The sequence below is a fragment of the Anser cygnoides genome, chromosome 1 (genome assembly GCF_040182565.1).
Source record: "Anser cygnoides isolate HZ-2024a breed goose chromosome 1, Taihu_goose_T2T_genome, whole genome shotgun sequence".
NCBI lineage: Eukaryota > Metazoa > Chordata > Aves > Anseriformes > Anatidae > Anser > Anser cygnoides.
The window spans coordinates 190545304-190560765 of record NC_089873.1 but is presented as its reverse complement, the minus strand read 5'-3'; the positions used below and the strand labels follow the sequence as shown (position 1 = coordinate 190560765).

Here is a 15462-nt window from a genome sequence, read left to right as displayed (position 1 = left end):
CTGGTTGGATGAGCATGTGATTTGTGATAAACCACATGGAAAAAAAACAAACTTTAAACCGAATCTGCATTTAGGTACCCATAACTTTTGCAAAGAGTGAGAAAATACTTTGAGTTATTACAATGTGTAGAATGAACTTTTATTTTCATTCATCCTTCATTAATACCATACAATTAGATAGCAATATCTTGAAAAAAAATCTTGAAATAATTTAAAACAGAAGGCACGGAAAAACAAACTATGCAGCTACAAGAGAAAGGGGCAAAATGATTCAGGAAAGGAATTCATTCAGAAAAAAAAAATTCTCACTAAACATTCTGATCAAAAGCTACAACACACTGAAACAAAATTGCACAGTTTAAGCTAACCCATGCTTTTGTTACATACACATAGAAAAGAAAAAAAAACAGATTTTTGCAGGTTTTTGAATGAAAAGTGTTACTTTAAAAATAATAATTAAAAAAAAAGTTAAATCTAGTACATATGTCAAGATCTTCCCTAAAGTCTACAGTAAGAGACACTTTACAAAAAAAATCTGCATTAGGAGCAAAGTATCCAGTTAACCACCACTTTGGAATGGGAAGAAACTCAAATCAGCTAAAGTATCAAATCGTTTTGGTGCTTGCTTCAGAAAGTAAGATTCTCAATACAGTAATATACTGTAGAGGACATTCATTTGTATTTTAGTATTATGAAATTAAACTAATATCGTACATCATAGAGAGGAATAAAACCATTCGTATGAGATCTTTACTTTTTTTTTTTTTTTTTCAAAAGAGTAACTTTATTTCTGTTTAAAACAAAGCTACTGGAATTAATGACATGCGATAATATGCCCCGATATTATAATGGCTAAATTTGAAAAGAAAGTTCATGCTTCACAATCGAAATATGCCGTGATTCTCAAATACATTCTCTGGTAATGAATAATACAATACAGAGGTCATTCATAAAATCAGCTCAGGTTGTGAACCTGGTCTGCAAATGAAGCTCTTTTTCCAATATGCGGAACACTGACAACACACAAGTTTTGCTCCAGGTCAGCACATTCCTTTATGTGCCCCACACCTCTTTTTTTTTTTTTTTTTTTAAACAAATGGGTGTTTAGCCTGCAAATCTCATGGAAAGGCAAAGTCTAGAAGTTACACGTTTGTTTTTAAAAATACTAAATACAATCCAAGATAAACGGTATTATTCTTACTGACAACTTAATAGCAGGTGCTCTCTACAGGAAAAAAAGAATCCTGAAACGCAAGACAGATTATTTCAGCATTTTATATCAAGGCATTTGCACATTTGTCAGGAGGTGACAGAGTAAGAGTGAACTTTGCAGCTTTCTCTGCAGTTGGACTTGAACGAAAAGAGCCATCCTTCTAGCCTGCCCACCTGTAAACCGTAACGTGAGTTTTCTTAATAGCTTGCTTTTTCTGCAAGTAATTCTCTCATTTACAAAGTACAAGTCAAAGCATCGCTTCCCCACGTGAATAAAGAGAGCTGACAACTACAATATAAACGGTAAAAATGATCTCAGTAAAAATGTTCATCAAAATTCTCTGACATAGCAAAACATTCATTTGTAAAGGAAAGTCTAATACTGCAAGCCATTCACTCAAAGGCGACCCTGGGCATGTGTATTCTTGCCAGCATTGCAACAGTAATTACTTCCACATTTCTGTTCATTATAGGATACAAACTCTGTAATATATTAAAGTTTCCTAACAAAGAGTCCAATTATTGCACTTTATAAAAATTCCAGTAATATCAGGCTTTTGTCCTACTTTTCTATGAACACTGATGCCCTGCAAGGAAAAATAGGGGGACTGAATAATTTCTTATGAGTACGATGGATTCCTTGAGTGAGTCTGAAATGCTGACTCGAAGGGAAAGGCTTACGAAATGGAAAGGCGTACCTTTGGAAACTGACTTTGATTCAGAGCAGCAGGTGGATGTGCCACTGCCTTACCGACACACATTCTCATCTCAGGGACGAATGGGCACATGGCTGTTACGCTTATATATTACATAGAAATTTAGGTCTGTTCAGAGCAACCCAGAGAACCGCTAAGTTCTTCTGCCGACTGTACAAGGCTATTGCTTGACAGGGAAAGCTCAACGACAGCCTTATTGCAGTGGGAGTTTCTGTGTGAGCACGTGTGAATTTGCATTCGCCTCAGCGATGGGTGTAGCGAACAGAAATGGCTATTTCAGGATGGAAAGAGAACATACAATGAATCTGAGAGGCCCATGAAGAAAAGAACGAAGAAAGTGAGTATAGCAGTTTTGGCCCTGCTTATAACCAGCTGTATCAATAGGGGGAAAAAAAAAAAGATATTTTTGTGCCAGCTATCTAGAAAACGAAGCTGCTTGAACCGAAATGATTTCATAAATCTATATGAGGCTTCCGGGCCAGCAAATCACGGTTAAAGTTACTTTGTTCCTCTGCTCCTTCAGCATCGGAACAAGTGCAGAATGGCTCATTCCAACCGTTGATAGTCCATTTACAGCAACAATCATATCACCACACCTAAAAAACACAAGAAGAAAACCCAGAGATGAGAACTGCTCTGCAACAACCATCACACCCCAACAAAACAGCACTTGGGGCGGTAGGTTTCCATCAGGTTGGAAGTGTAGCAAAATTGAACCCCTTTCTGTTTTTTTTTAAAGTCTCTTTTACTAACGAAACTCATCTGGGAAATTCCCAAATCAATGGATTTCAACACTAATACCAAAACAGTTCTGCATTAAAAGCAGACCTGTAGGGAAACGTGAGAAGAGAGAGCTGGAAAGATCTACTGGAGTCAAGAGAAGATAATGAGATAGCATGTGTATAACAGAGCATTTATGTTTGCTTGTGTGAATTATAACATATTTACACCAAACATGTCTTTACTGTGGGAGGTGTAAGTAAAGATACTTATGGTTAACAACCACATTCCAACCAAGACCCTTGTTTTCAATGGCTTATGATTTTCTGAAATGTAACCATTTGGCTTGAAACCTCCTACAGCAGATGGTTCAACGGAGAAGCTGGAGCATCTCTGTGGTTTAAAGCAGGGAACAGAAATTTGTGAGAGTGCTTTATGCTGGCCCTGAGAAAACTGGCCTTGAAGGGTTATGCTTCAGTTTTTACAAGTTCAAGAGAAATTTCAAAAAAGCACCCACGTTCTTCCTACATTAAGTAAGCTCCGTCTTGCAGGCATCTCTTCTCCGCAACCTGAGTGTGTTTGGGATCTCCTAGTGCAGTGGAATGAGATGCTGGAGACTGAACGGGACTTTTCCTGACGCTGATTCTTCCAGCTACTGGAGGCACCAAAGTGGATAGTAAAAAAGATGCTCTCCTGAGCTCTCCCGGTGCAATTCACTGAGTGGGGTCTCACTCAGCCTTTCTGCTGAAGTCATTTTGCCTTCTACGAAATCATATCAGACAGATACTGTAGGCAGAAAACTGTCCTAACTACTGGTCTGTGAAATTATTTTCTCACTTTCTCTCTAGCCTAACAAAACATTCCGAAAATTTAAACAAAGTGGAACAGCTTCAGAAAGACCGGTCCCACGATAGCCCTTGCAGATGGAAGAGGTCCAACTCTCAGTCCACAGTCTCAGTAAATTTGAACAGAAGGTACTACATCACTATATTGCAGACAAGTATCTTTTCCATTCCTTACAAGGGGTGAGTGTGGCCACAAGCACTCTTCCCTTCTTAAGAATATATTTCCATTTCTGTTAAGACTTCTAGTTATTAATTCCCCAATCTGAAATTATTTACTTTGGGTTGAACTGAAATCTTTCATTTAATCCAAACTGTTTCATAGCTGGCCAAAAAATCTAATTTTGTGTTCAGCCAAACTATTTTTTCATTTATTTATTTAGTCATTGAACTGAAAAATCAATTACTGGCAAGGCTCTAGGCATAAGCACATTTTTTTCTCAAGTTCCTTTGTAAGTAAATCTACATGTGAAAACCATGCCATAAAACTTCAAGCCACATAACGTTCACAAACCTATGGCACATTTTTTACTCCCACCTCCACACACGCACAAAAAAAATCAGTTTATGAACAAGAGAACCTTTAATAGGTTCCTTTAATAGGAATTGTAAGTCCTAATTCTGAAACCCTACACGAGGCTAAGATACCTATATGTATACTAGACCTGGGGATTGCATCCAATGTAATGTGTAAGTAGAATAATATAATATTTAAGGCCAGAAAGGACCTCAGAAGTCTATAGTCCCACCTCCAGCTCAAGGCAAGGTCAACTATAAGCTCTGACCAGGCTGCCCAGGGCCTTCCCAGTTGGGTGTCACAAACCTCCTCTCTGCACAACCTCCCTGTGTGACCCGTGCCACGGCATCACCATCCTCATGGGGAAAGCGTTTCTCCAGACACCCAGTCTCAACCTGTTTTGCTCAGTTGTGCCTGCCATCTCTCGTCCTCTCTCCTTCACCACTGTGAAGAGCCCAGGCTCCATGTCCTCAATAACCTCCTCGCAGGAATTGGAAGGGGCTGTTAGGTGCCCCAGAGCCACTTCTGCTCCAGGCTGAGCAAGCCCAGCTCCCCCTGCCTCTCCTCTCAGGGCTCTGCTCCAGCTCTCAGGAGGTCTCCATGGAACTTGCCCCATTTATCCCTGTCTTTCCTGCCAGCTAATAACTCTCAAGGCACTGTTCCTTAACTATCACTTCAGAGGTATTGACTTTTCCACTTACTTTAACACTTTTGTATTAAAGCAGCAGCACCCATCTTTAGTACCAGTTTTCAGCAGTGGCTTTAGAAGGCTTTATGAAAGGATTGAGCAGTTTCCCCCATTTTAAAGAAAGAAGTCCTTTAATTTTTCAACACTTCTCTTGGAAGACAAATATATTACAAAGTAACCAGGCCTGCACATGGAGATATTTGCAGTATTTTATGCCTGAAAGAGTTAAATGGAGAGAAGGAAATGGTAGGGGACATCAGCACTGCAGCTGAGGTGGAGGACAGGAGATGGCAGAGGTGCCAGCACAAGCATCACCTCTGTGAGACACCCTGCCCTCCACCTAAGCAGTCTGTGCTTCCCTGCATCACACCCGGTGGGAGTGCACGAGCCCCCCAGCACCAGGTACTGCAGCATATTTCACTAAGCAATGAGCTGCACCAGCACCTATTTACAAGCACTGATTATTATTATTACTCGTGTTTTACTTACTTTAATCTTCCATCAAAGTAGGCAGGAGTTCCCAGAACAATGGTTTTAATGAAGAAAGGCTGGTTGGTGTGGTTCTCCTCGTAGCCACCGACGATGCTGAAACCCCAGCTTCCTAAATTGCTCCGCCGCAGCACTACGTCGTGGCAGCTATGTAGGCAGCTGTGGAAGGGAAGCACAGGGCAGCAAGAGAAAAAGCCGTGTATACCACATACAGACATTTCCATGCTAGGCGTAACACCTGCTCTCGCACCATCACTGCTGCAATAAGCACAGAGGAGAAGGGGAGGTATGGTAATCAGTTCTGTTCCCAGACAGGGTAATTTTGCGATATTTGAGCCAATTACCAAAAAACCTCACACTCTTGAGACAGAAACGTGTTTAAAAAGAAATAACGCAGTGCTAGAATAATGACTTAAACGCAGTTAACTCTGCACACTGACAATAATATGGCATTATAGGGATTTCACAGGTGGCAAGAATGTGGAGGAAAAATGGATATCCGATGTTTACTTTGCAAGTCAAATATACAGTGCATTTTTCTTCCCTGCCAGTTCAGGCTTTTTCTACTCAAAGAAAAGATCTGAAAGTCCATGCACCACCTTCTTTATCTCTGAACTGATGCATCACCAGTAATGAAAACATAAATGATTAACCATTGTGTTACGCAGAAGGTAAATAATGCCGATCATGTTCCACTAACTGTACTGGTGTGTATACATTAACTTCCTAAGTGAAAATTCATTCTTGCCAGTGACATAGAGACTGTAATTAAAAAAAAAAAGAAAAGAAAAGAAAAAGAAACTAGAAATTAACTTCTGGGTAAAAATGATGCCAAGTTCTTTACCAAAGCACAATACTCTTTAAAGAACAGCAGCACGATGAATAACATAACTGTAGGAGCAACAGAGGGTCTTCTGTAGCATATAAGCAATAAACCACAGCCGTGGCATGGAAAGCCAGTACATTTACCAAAGCTGAGAGCTGTTTATTGAGATTAGGTAACTCATGGTTCTGTTATCTTCAGACGTATTCTGCCACCAAAACACTCGTTTCTTCTTGTTTTACATTTAACTACAGGCTCGTGCCTGGTAACTCTATCAAAGGGAGAGGAATTAACCTGCCCACTCTGACTGAAGTTAGCAACACTATTCACTGTAGTGGGAGCTCTTCTTGATAGCAAGCAACGCCAGAATAGGTTTATACTGAAGCCACAAGAGACTGAAAAACAGAACAGTAAAAATGAAGCATGGTGATGTCAAGCAGACTGCAGATTAGGAAAGAGGAGGGAGGGAGCTGCAAATCTTTAAGAGATTTTGTGTTTGGCAGAGATGGTAGTGGGTTCTTGAAAAAAAATACATGAGGATTTGTATCTACAGACTTGTTTGTGTGTAAGAAACCTGTGTAAAAAGTCTGAGAATGGAAAGTCTGATCCAGTATTCTAACATGATATATTTGGCTTCATAAATTTAAGTAGTAGATTAGCACAGAGACACATGGGCAAATACTTTGGGTTTTTATTAATTATCTCTCTGGTTTTAGATACTCTACTGGAAATTTTGATACGGTTAAGCAATGGAAAAGATTACTTATTTCCAATGAGAAGAATCCACGTGGGCAGTTACTATGGTTTGTGAGGGAATAAACCAAGTCTCTTCATCTTTCAGTTGCCTAAGAAAACATTGCTCCTGTTCATGGTCCTCATCATGAGCACAAGGCAAACAGAATGAGATGGTTGGGCAGGCAGATGTGCTGCAACTAAAAACACCTCTGCTTTTGTAACTAATTATTGTATTAATTAATTCAGTACCTTGGAAGTCCCAGCCACATGACCCACGACGGTGACCAACTGGCATCGTATTCATTTTCACTGATAGTACTCAGTTGTTCTTCATTAGCCTGGGGTTGTTCTTCTACAATCTGGACTTCCAGTGCTTTCAGGGCGACTACTGAGGAGGCAGCACTGGCTTTGAGCATGGCCACCGCCTCGCTGTGACTGAGGTTAGTCAAATCGATGCCGTTGATGTTCAGCAACACATCGCCTGTTCAAGAGGTGCAAATAAGAACACATCAGTCTCCCAGGATTGTTCATACCCGCAGCACCTCTCTCACCAGGATTTCATCTAATACTGTATTTTTCTGAAGCTGAGACAGTCTGAACTAGCACCTTGGGAACGTGAACAGCATCATTAGTTTTTAAGCTTTACCCTGTCTGTTTAAAACTCTAATGCATAACTGTTCCCAGTGGAATATCTCAGGTCAACCCAAACTTTACAAGGGAAGGAAGAATGCTGAAAAGAACAACTCAGGCACCACAACGTAACCAAGTCTTAAAGGTAAGTGAGGCTCTACAGAGTGTTCTTTTAGCTTTTAATTTGGGAGAACAGAAAGCAATTCAAAAACTGCTGGAAAGGTTGGTGCAAAAACCAATCTACTAGAAGAAAGAAAGCATTTGTGCAAAGATAATCATCTGGAAAGAGTCCAAGACACTAAAAACAAAGCCACAATTTTTATTTTATTTCAGAATAATTTTTAAATGCCTCAGGGTGAAAACAAGCATGTAATTTACCATCCAAGCAGTAGAGTCTCCTTCACACAATGGCTCACTTATTGGTGAAAGCCAGGAATCTCAAAGCAAAAACGTGAACAATTGAGTCACCTTTGGAATGAGACTCTTTTTCTGAAAGCTTTTGCCTCCCAGGGAAAGATGAAGCTGAGGTGCAGCTTAACTCTAAATCACTTTTGTTGCTGCTGTGGCTACTTTAATATTACATAATGAAACAGCAATTGTGATTCTTCCATCAATTGTGCTTTTCACAGTAGTACAGAAAAAGAAAGACTACACATTGGTATGTGGGTGTAATTCATCTCAGAAACATATAAGGAGGTTCCTACACTGTTCTTTTTAAATTTGCAGTTTGTGAAGTTGTTTTTTTTCCCCCTAAATTTCTTAACTAAAACAATCTGAGATTCTGTGAACACTGAGTTGCAGAGATGCCATATGCAGCCTTTGCTTCACATATGGCACAGTATGTTTTAATCATCAATGCTTAGATATTGATCACTCAGGACTGTCTTCTTCATTGAGTCTAACCTCACTGAGTCTAACCTCATTGAGTCTAACCTCCACCTCCCAGTCCCCTTTATCCTTCTGTAAAGCCAAGGAACAGCTGGACAAAGGACAAGAGAGCATTCAAGTTCTACAGTCATTACAGAAGTAGCTTTGGGGGTAAACTTCACCTGGGTGAGCTACGACCTGCCATCAGGAACATCTGAGCTGTTCAGATATTATAGTGAGGACTGGAGATTCCTCCAACAGAGATGGGGCCCATCCCACCAAATTAAACACAAAAACAGGATGCGTGTACTACAGTACAAAGCACCACATCGGACCCTCAGCTCAGGGGATTACAGTCAGCTGTAAAGAATTTAGCCAGACATTTCCTGATCTCATCCACTTCCCCTGCTATCGTTCTCTAAACATCCCTTTCCTAAAAGCGTGGTAATAAATACTGTATTTCCATTATTGAAACATGAAGACAAGCACTCATCACGGCTTTGTTACATCTGTTAAAAGACATTATGGCACCACCTGATTTCAGTGAATGCACTCATCAAAAACCAATCAGAGGCCACCCGTGCCACCAGGAAGGCCAAGCCCTACCTCGTTTAATCCTGCCGTCTCTTGCCAAACACCCATGAGGCTGTACACTTGTCACGAAAATGGGCAATTCGCCACTTTTGCTGCCTCTGCCTCCTGCCACTGTCATTCCCAGAGATTCATGTGGCTCTTTTTTCACAGTAATGTGCTTTTCTTGGCATGTAACACACTGGGAGAGATCCTGTTTGACAAGAATAAATAATATTGTTAAAACTTAAACAAAACAAAAACTAAGAACACAACTAAATACACCCCAAAGCTATACTTTGGCACTTGGACAAGGTTTAATAGGACTAAGTCTGTAGTGCAAATTGGCTTCAGCTTGATTTCTTCTACATCAGATCAAGTAAAAAAGCCACTCATGCAAATGCTTAAGTACAGACAGAAAGTTTATAAAGGCCCTTCTTGAAAATCTCACTACAGTTTCTTTTAGCTCTTATACTGGAACAGGCTAAATTTTAGGACTGTGCTATGAAACCGTATGGTCAAAAGATTAGAAACCAAGCAGAAATAAATCTTTTGATGTCTTGGTGAATATCAGCATTATCTCATTTTTAAGTAGAATATGGCCCACAACTACAAAAAAGCTCCATAAGAAACAAAAACACATGTTTTCATGATCAAACAGAGGGGTCATTTAAAGCCCTTATGTGCCATGTTTTCTTTCACAGCTGATGTGTAGCCTCTCTCAGAGCACCGAGTAGCTAAGGCCAATCAATGCTCTAGGCTGTTAATGGATGCTTTGTGCAGACTCCCTGATGATTGTAAGGATAACCCAAACCTGAAGCAAGAAGAAAACACTGCATTTCATTTTCTAACACATGAATTATAAAGTTTAGCCCCTATTTAGCTTTTCCCTATCTAGAGGATTTAGACCTGAATCAAAGTGTATTTCACTCGCTCAAGCCTTTCCCCTTCAGGATATTTAGTGATACATTCAAACCACTGCACGTACACCTGCACTAACATCTTAAATCAACAAAATACTTGGAAAGAATCCAAAATAACAGAAGAAAGAACCTGGAAGATTCTTCTGAATACAAACACTTCTTTATTCTCCCACTTTCTCTTAGAAAATGGAAACTCTTTTCTTCCACTTTCAGTGCCACATGTTCCTTCTGATTGAGTATTCTGCCTGCATATCCATGTTAATCACATAATATATGTATCATAGCTTATAAGGACAATTCCTCCTGGAGTTTTCAGGCTTTAGGACTAACTGGCTGGTGCCACGCAATTATATAAACATTTTTTTAAGCCAAAAGACTTCTAAACCAACTGTAGATTAATGATAGGGAAGCAAAGATAAAATATATAAAACATAGGACAAGTCTAGCTTGGTCATCACTTTCAGTTGCATGAGACTTGCTACTTTGAAAGAGACCACGAATGGTACTGGTATGCTAGGGAAATCAGCTCAGCCAATTAATTGGCTTTGGAATTGTAATATGAATACAAGATATATTGGTAGATGGAAAGTGGGTTCAGGCTCTGCTACAGATGAGCTGTAATTATTCTGTTGATATGGAGTATCGTTGTGGCAAGCACTAACAGCCACTAACAGTATTTGGGAGCCTCACCTTTGCCCCTTAGGAGAAAAAAAAGCTTCTTGCCTTTTTCACTAGAGCCTCATTGCACCTTTATGAAACTACCCAAACTTAAAAAAAATATATATATTTTCAACACATTTAAATTCCCCCAGCAGAATTATGACATTAAACAGTGATGCCAACAGAATGGATAGGAGAAAAGGTGGCTTGGTTGACATGGTCAACGTGACAATTATTTCACAAAATCTGCATGCTGAGAAGTCATTCTAACCACAGGAACACCTGAAGCACAGGCTTTATTTCTGCAGTCTTATGGATGATTTGACACTAGCTTCATGAATGTCTCTTCATTCTGCCTCTCCCTCCTACCTTGACCTTGCAGAACTCAGCAGTCTTGCAAATGGCACTGTTGGCTCATGGAAGAGATGACACATCTCCTCAACGTGCTCTTTATATATTGAATGGTGTGCACCAAATCTCCTATCCTTGCTGGTTGCAGCCAGCACAGTGGCAGAAACAAGAACACTCTTGAATGACAGCAGTCAGCAAATCCAAAAAACAGTGAAATGCAGTCGTGTATCTTTTGTTCCTACTCCAGACATGATGCAGGACTTCAGTACCTGGAAATCTTTGTTAAGCAGGTCGAAAAGAAGATGTAACCTGTTCTTCCAGTCATGCCTTACTACTCACTTAGACCATCACATGACAAAAACCGTATTTGTAACTCTTAAAAGAGAAACACCAACCTTATGCGAGTTGGGTCTGCTGTGAAACAGCTGCTGGGACTGGTGTTGGTGTGGGTTGCTGTTGTGAGTCCCTGTGTCTCGGATGATACTGACCGTCTGTGACTTTGTGGGTCTAGAGATGATCAAATTCACTCTCTCCCCGCTCGCCTGTCAAATATATAAAGCAAAGTAAAGAAGTTGGTAGGATACTGATAATTAGCAGAGGGGAAGAAAATTATATGATGAAACAAGAAGACAGCAGAACTTGTTTTCCAGTTCCTGGGGGTGCCACAGATTTCTCATACTGCACAGTCCTTTACTCGATTCTTGCTGCAGTTCCCCCTAGAACAGAGAGGACACTAAGACTCCTTCTTTTCCCCTGGTGTTACCTCTGCATCACCTGGAAATTCTTTGCAAAAAGGACTAATTCTCTCTGTGTTATGAAGCTTCAATCATTAAAAACAAACAAAAAAACATTCGCAGCCTCTACGAATTTGTGCAATGTGTTATCAATAAAAGAAGAAATGCATACATGATGGTTCCAGGATCTGCAGATTTTTGTCATAAGCTCTGAATACCTTTGGTATTTCCCAAAGAAACTTCAGAGAAAGATGTCACGTATGAGCAGACCAACAAATTCTGGAGATGTGGGAATATCAGGAGACTCAGAGAATAGATGTTAAATGAAGTATCAACACTTACCGTTGATTTAAAAACATATCTCAAGAGAAAAAAGTTACCCACTGTAACATTCTGACCATTTCACTGTATCCTGAAACTGGGAAACTGGCATTACAATCCCCAGGATCATTGTTATTTTCCTTTAACTGCAATGGAAGCTCTTAAAATGATACCTGAAACATGCATTTACAACTCATTTGAATCGTGGTTCCCTATTTGGTGCTGAAACTTGGGTTAACCAAAGGCAATTGCACTGGACTGCAAGACCCTGCTACTGGTCTATTCCAACTTTACCAAAAACAGAGCATTTTTTCCCAATATCCCGTCAGCACGGAAGCAGCAACGTGCTGCAGCTGTTTCCTTACAGACTAGGAGACAGGTGTGGTGTAGAGGTTTTCCTGCAGGAATAGGAAGGGGACGCGTGCTTGATTGTGTAATGCTTTGGGTAATATTTGTGATCAGAGCAGAGCCAGCCATTTGGAGCAGCCCTTTCTGAACACTCAGGAAATGAATTTGCACGGGACCAATGGAAGACCGACTCTGTGGTCCTAGCTGCCACCTCTTGCTTCTATGAAGCCTGCCAAACCATTTTCCTACTCCAGCCCCCCAATTCAATGCACAGGTAAATCAATACAAAACAATGCCCACTTTTATAGGTCTCACTAAGTGTAGACCAAAAAAAGTAAGTGTAAATCAAAACTGGATACACAAATATAATAATAGCTTTCCTTTTTTTTTTTTGGCTAAGCAGTAGGCTACATGGTACTCACATGAGCACCCTTCTAACATTCAGGCTGCATGCTAGGGAAGACTAATGAATGCACTTTTCACTTCTAATGAGACGAACTTCATATGCAAGGTGCCAAAGCAGACCCTGTTTTGCGGCATTACTTCCAGAACACGTATCACAGCAAACTTTTTTTGCAGGCTTTTAGGTATTGCACTCAAGCTGCTCTGTCTGGGACAGACTCGACCCCAGGCTTCGCACAAGACCCAAGAACTAGGGTTTCAGGAAGGGAATGCAATTTACCTGTATAACCTGAGCAGCAAGCTCTGGCGTCCCGTGCTTCAAGTCGTGCCCGTTGATGGCAAGCACTCGGTCGTTGCTGCAGAGCCTGCCATCCTGAGCAGCCAATCCCCCTTCCAAGAGGTCAAGAATGAAGACTCCCGGCTCATCTGTCCTGCGAACGAGTTTAATGCCAAGCTGCTCGCTGGAGTCACGTTTGTGCAGCGTGACTTGGAAGCTGTCCTCCCTCGAGGAGGAGGTGGTGGTGGTCTCAGCGTGGCCGTGCGTGCGGCTCCCGAAGCGCCTCTCTCTCAGCACGGTGAGGTGCAGCACCGTGCAAGGCTGCGACAGCACAGCTCGAGCGTGGTTGTGGGACACGTTGCTGATGTCAAAGCTATTCACCTGAAAAAAAAAAAGAAAAAAAGATCAGAATGCTGTTCTTATGCGTTTAATTGTTCCTCGTTATGGACATAAAGTCCTCTTCAAACTAAATTCAGAGGTCTCTATAAAATCCAAGAAAACCTACCCTGAGCAACCTACTTATCTGCTTGTACTGGGCTTCTGCTCTCTTCCTTCCATCCTTTTCTGCAAACCCACTTTGGCTGCTCTGTCTACAAACCTATTTCCCACAAAGGTGACAACGTTACTCGAATGGTGAACGCCCTCCACCCTCTTACTCCATGGTTTTTGTTCTCCTGGTCTCCTGTACTCCTTAGATCTTTACCTAGTTTGTTCTCCAGAACAAGAACTCATGTGTCCTTTCAGCATCATCTCATGTGTGCTTTCAGCTTTCATCACGTGTGCTTTCAGCATCAAGCTCATTACCACTTAAATCTATAAAAATAATAGCTGTAAAAAGAATTCACCCAAATCTCTGAGGAAAGCTTACATCTAACAATATTCAGTACTTCCACGATGCAAAAAAAAAATTAAAAAATTGAAATCCAGAATATTTAAATATATTCATTAAGACAGAAGATAAGGCGGTTTTAATGGTTCTGAAGCCTTAGCATGAACTTAGGAGCTTTACCATTGACTTCAGTAGAGGTCAGAATCTCAGACTTGCAACCTGTATCATTCGAAATTCAGTTGTAAATGAAAACCAAACCAAGCTCTCCCTCCCTATCCACAAGAATTCTGTTTGTTATGTGGCCCACTGATGCAAAGATCAGTTACCCTCAGTCATCTCTTCCACTGTAAAGTTAAGGTAAAAAACGACAGTGCAATGAAGTTAGCAGAAAACAGGACCACCACAAAAGCTGGCAGAAAAGCAGTATTTGCCTTCTGTGGGGTAAGGAAGGGTTCAGAGTTAACACTGAAACATTCTTCTTGGCACATATTATTGTGCCCTGATGGAAGAGCCCCTGCCCGTATGATTTAAGTAGAAAAAAAAAATACCCAAAAGGAACGTATACTAAATTAAAAAATTGATGTCAAATATCTATACCAAAAAAAAATCATAAAAAAAACACACACAAAAAAAACCAGCAAAAACTAGGAAGAGAAAGATCCAAATATCTATGTACAATAACCATCACATTTACATCACACATCTGAGCTGAGGGGCTTTGGGCGGCCAATCCTGAGCAATACAGCCGCTGCCCCCAGACCAGATGTAACCTTGAGCGGAGGGAGGGGAGGCACAGCTTGAAGAAATAACATGTAAAGCTGCCACCAGCGAAATCCACCAGGGCTCATCTGTCAGAGCCCTTAAATTAAATTTAGTTTTATTTTTAGCTGTCGCTAGCTAAAGTAAATACATAAAATATGGAAGCCTGCAAAGGGCATACAAGAATATATGCAATAAAATTTAATTCTTCTTTCTACAAGGCAGTTCACAGCTCCAGAATAAAACAGCCTTAGCATTCCTTGTGAAAACAGATTCTCATTAGAACATATTTTACATAAACTGCTGCCACAGTCCAGCATAAAAAAGGGACAATTTGTAGAGCACTTTTAGGCACCTATCTGTATATCATACACAACGTGCACTTGCTTGTAGCAGTTACTAAATGTTGCTCCCCTCAGTATTAAAAGGAGATCTTAAAAGTCAAATCTTGTTTGACTGGGCAAGAAAACGCTATGTTTCACCCCGTAGTCCTTCCTGGCTTTCTTTCAGTCCTTTACTGCTCATAAAAAGTCTTTGAAGACATTTTCAGAAGTAACTGACTGAAGCTTGTACTGAGCCATGTCTAACCCTATGCCTAATTACATCTGTACAGACCAAGCCTGGTAATTTTAACACAACAGCTCAGCACCTGCACAGGCAAATCTAAAGCAACAGAGATATTGTATCTTTCAAAAACTTTTGCTTTTACCTCCCGCACCTCATCCTCACGGTGACAAAAGGACTCCGACAAGCACTTTCCTAGCATCTGACAGCTTCAGTGTCAGCACATGGATAGGGAGAACACACTGCAGCTTATAAATCCTATTTATAGTCAATTTATCGCCACTTATGGCTTTGGAAACTATAATTGACACCTGCCCAAATGGCAAGAATTTCCAAAGCTTCAGTGACAAGGTCCCTATTCTGCAACCAACGAGAGCCCTTGACTATGGGAATAAATTAGGTAGCATTCAATCAGTGTCTGCAACTGCTCGTTAAAAAGGCAACATTTTGGAAGCCCCTTGGGTTACTCTCTTGGCCAGCTACTC

General features: G+C 40.7%; 1 protein-coding gene across 4 annotated transcripts in view; it reads right to left on the bottom strand.

The window, feature by feature from the left end:
- Positions 1–754: 754 nt before the first annotated feature.
- The window catches only part of LNX2 (ligand of numb-protein X 2), a 61426-nt gene continuing 46718 nt past the window's right edge, over positions 755–15462 (bottom strand). For all 4 annotated transcript variants that reach the window (XM_048072783.2, XM_048072782.2, XM_066989740.1 and 1 more), the window contains 6 exons: positions 12829–13206; positions 11139–11285; positions 8846–9023; positions 6992–7223; positions 5185–5343; positions 755–2524 (listed from right to left, as the gene is read on the bottom strand). In XM_048072783.2, coding sequence (XP_047928740.1) covers positions 2389–2524; positions 5185–5343; positions 6992–7223; positions 8846–9023; positions 11139–11285; positions 12829–13206 — 1230 coding nt within the window. In that variant the 3' untranslated portion in view covers positions 755–2388. The remainder of the gene's footprint in view (positions 2525–5184; positions 5344–6991; positions 7224–8845; positions 9024–11138; positions 11286–12828; positions 13207–15462) is intronic.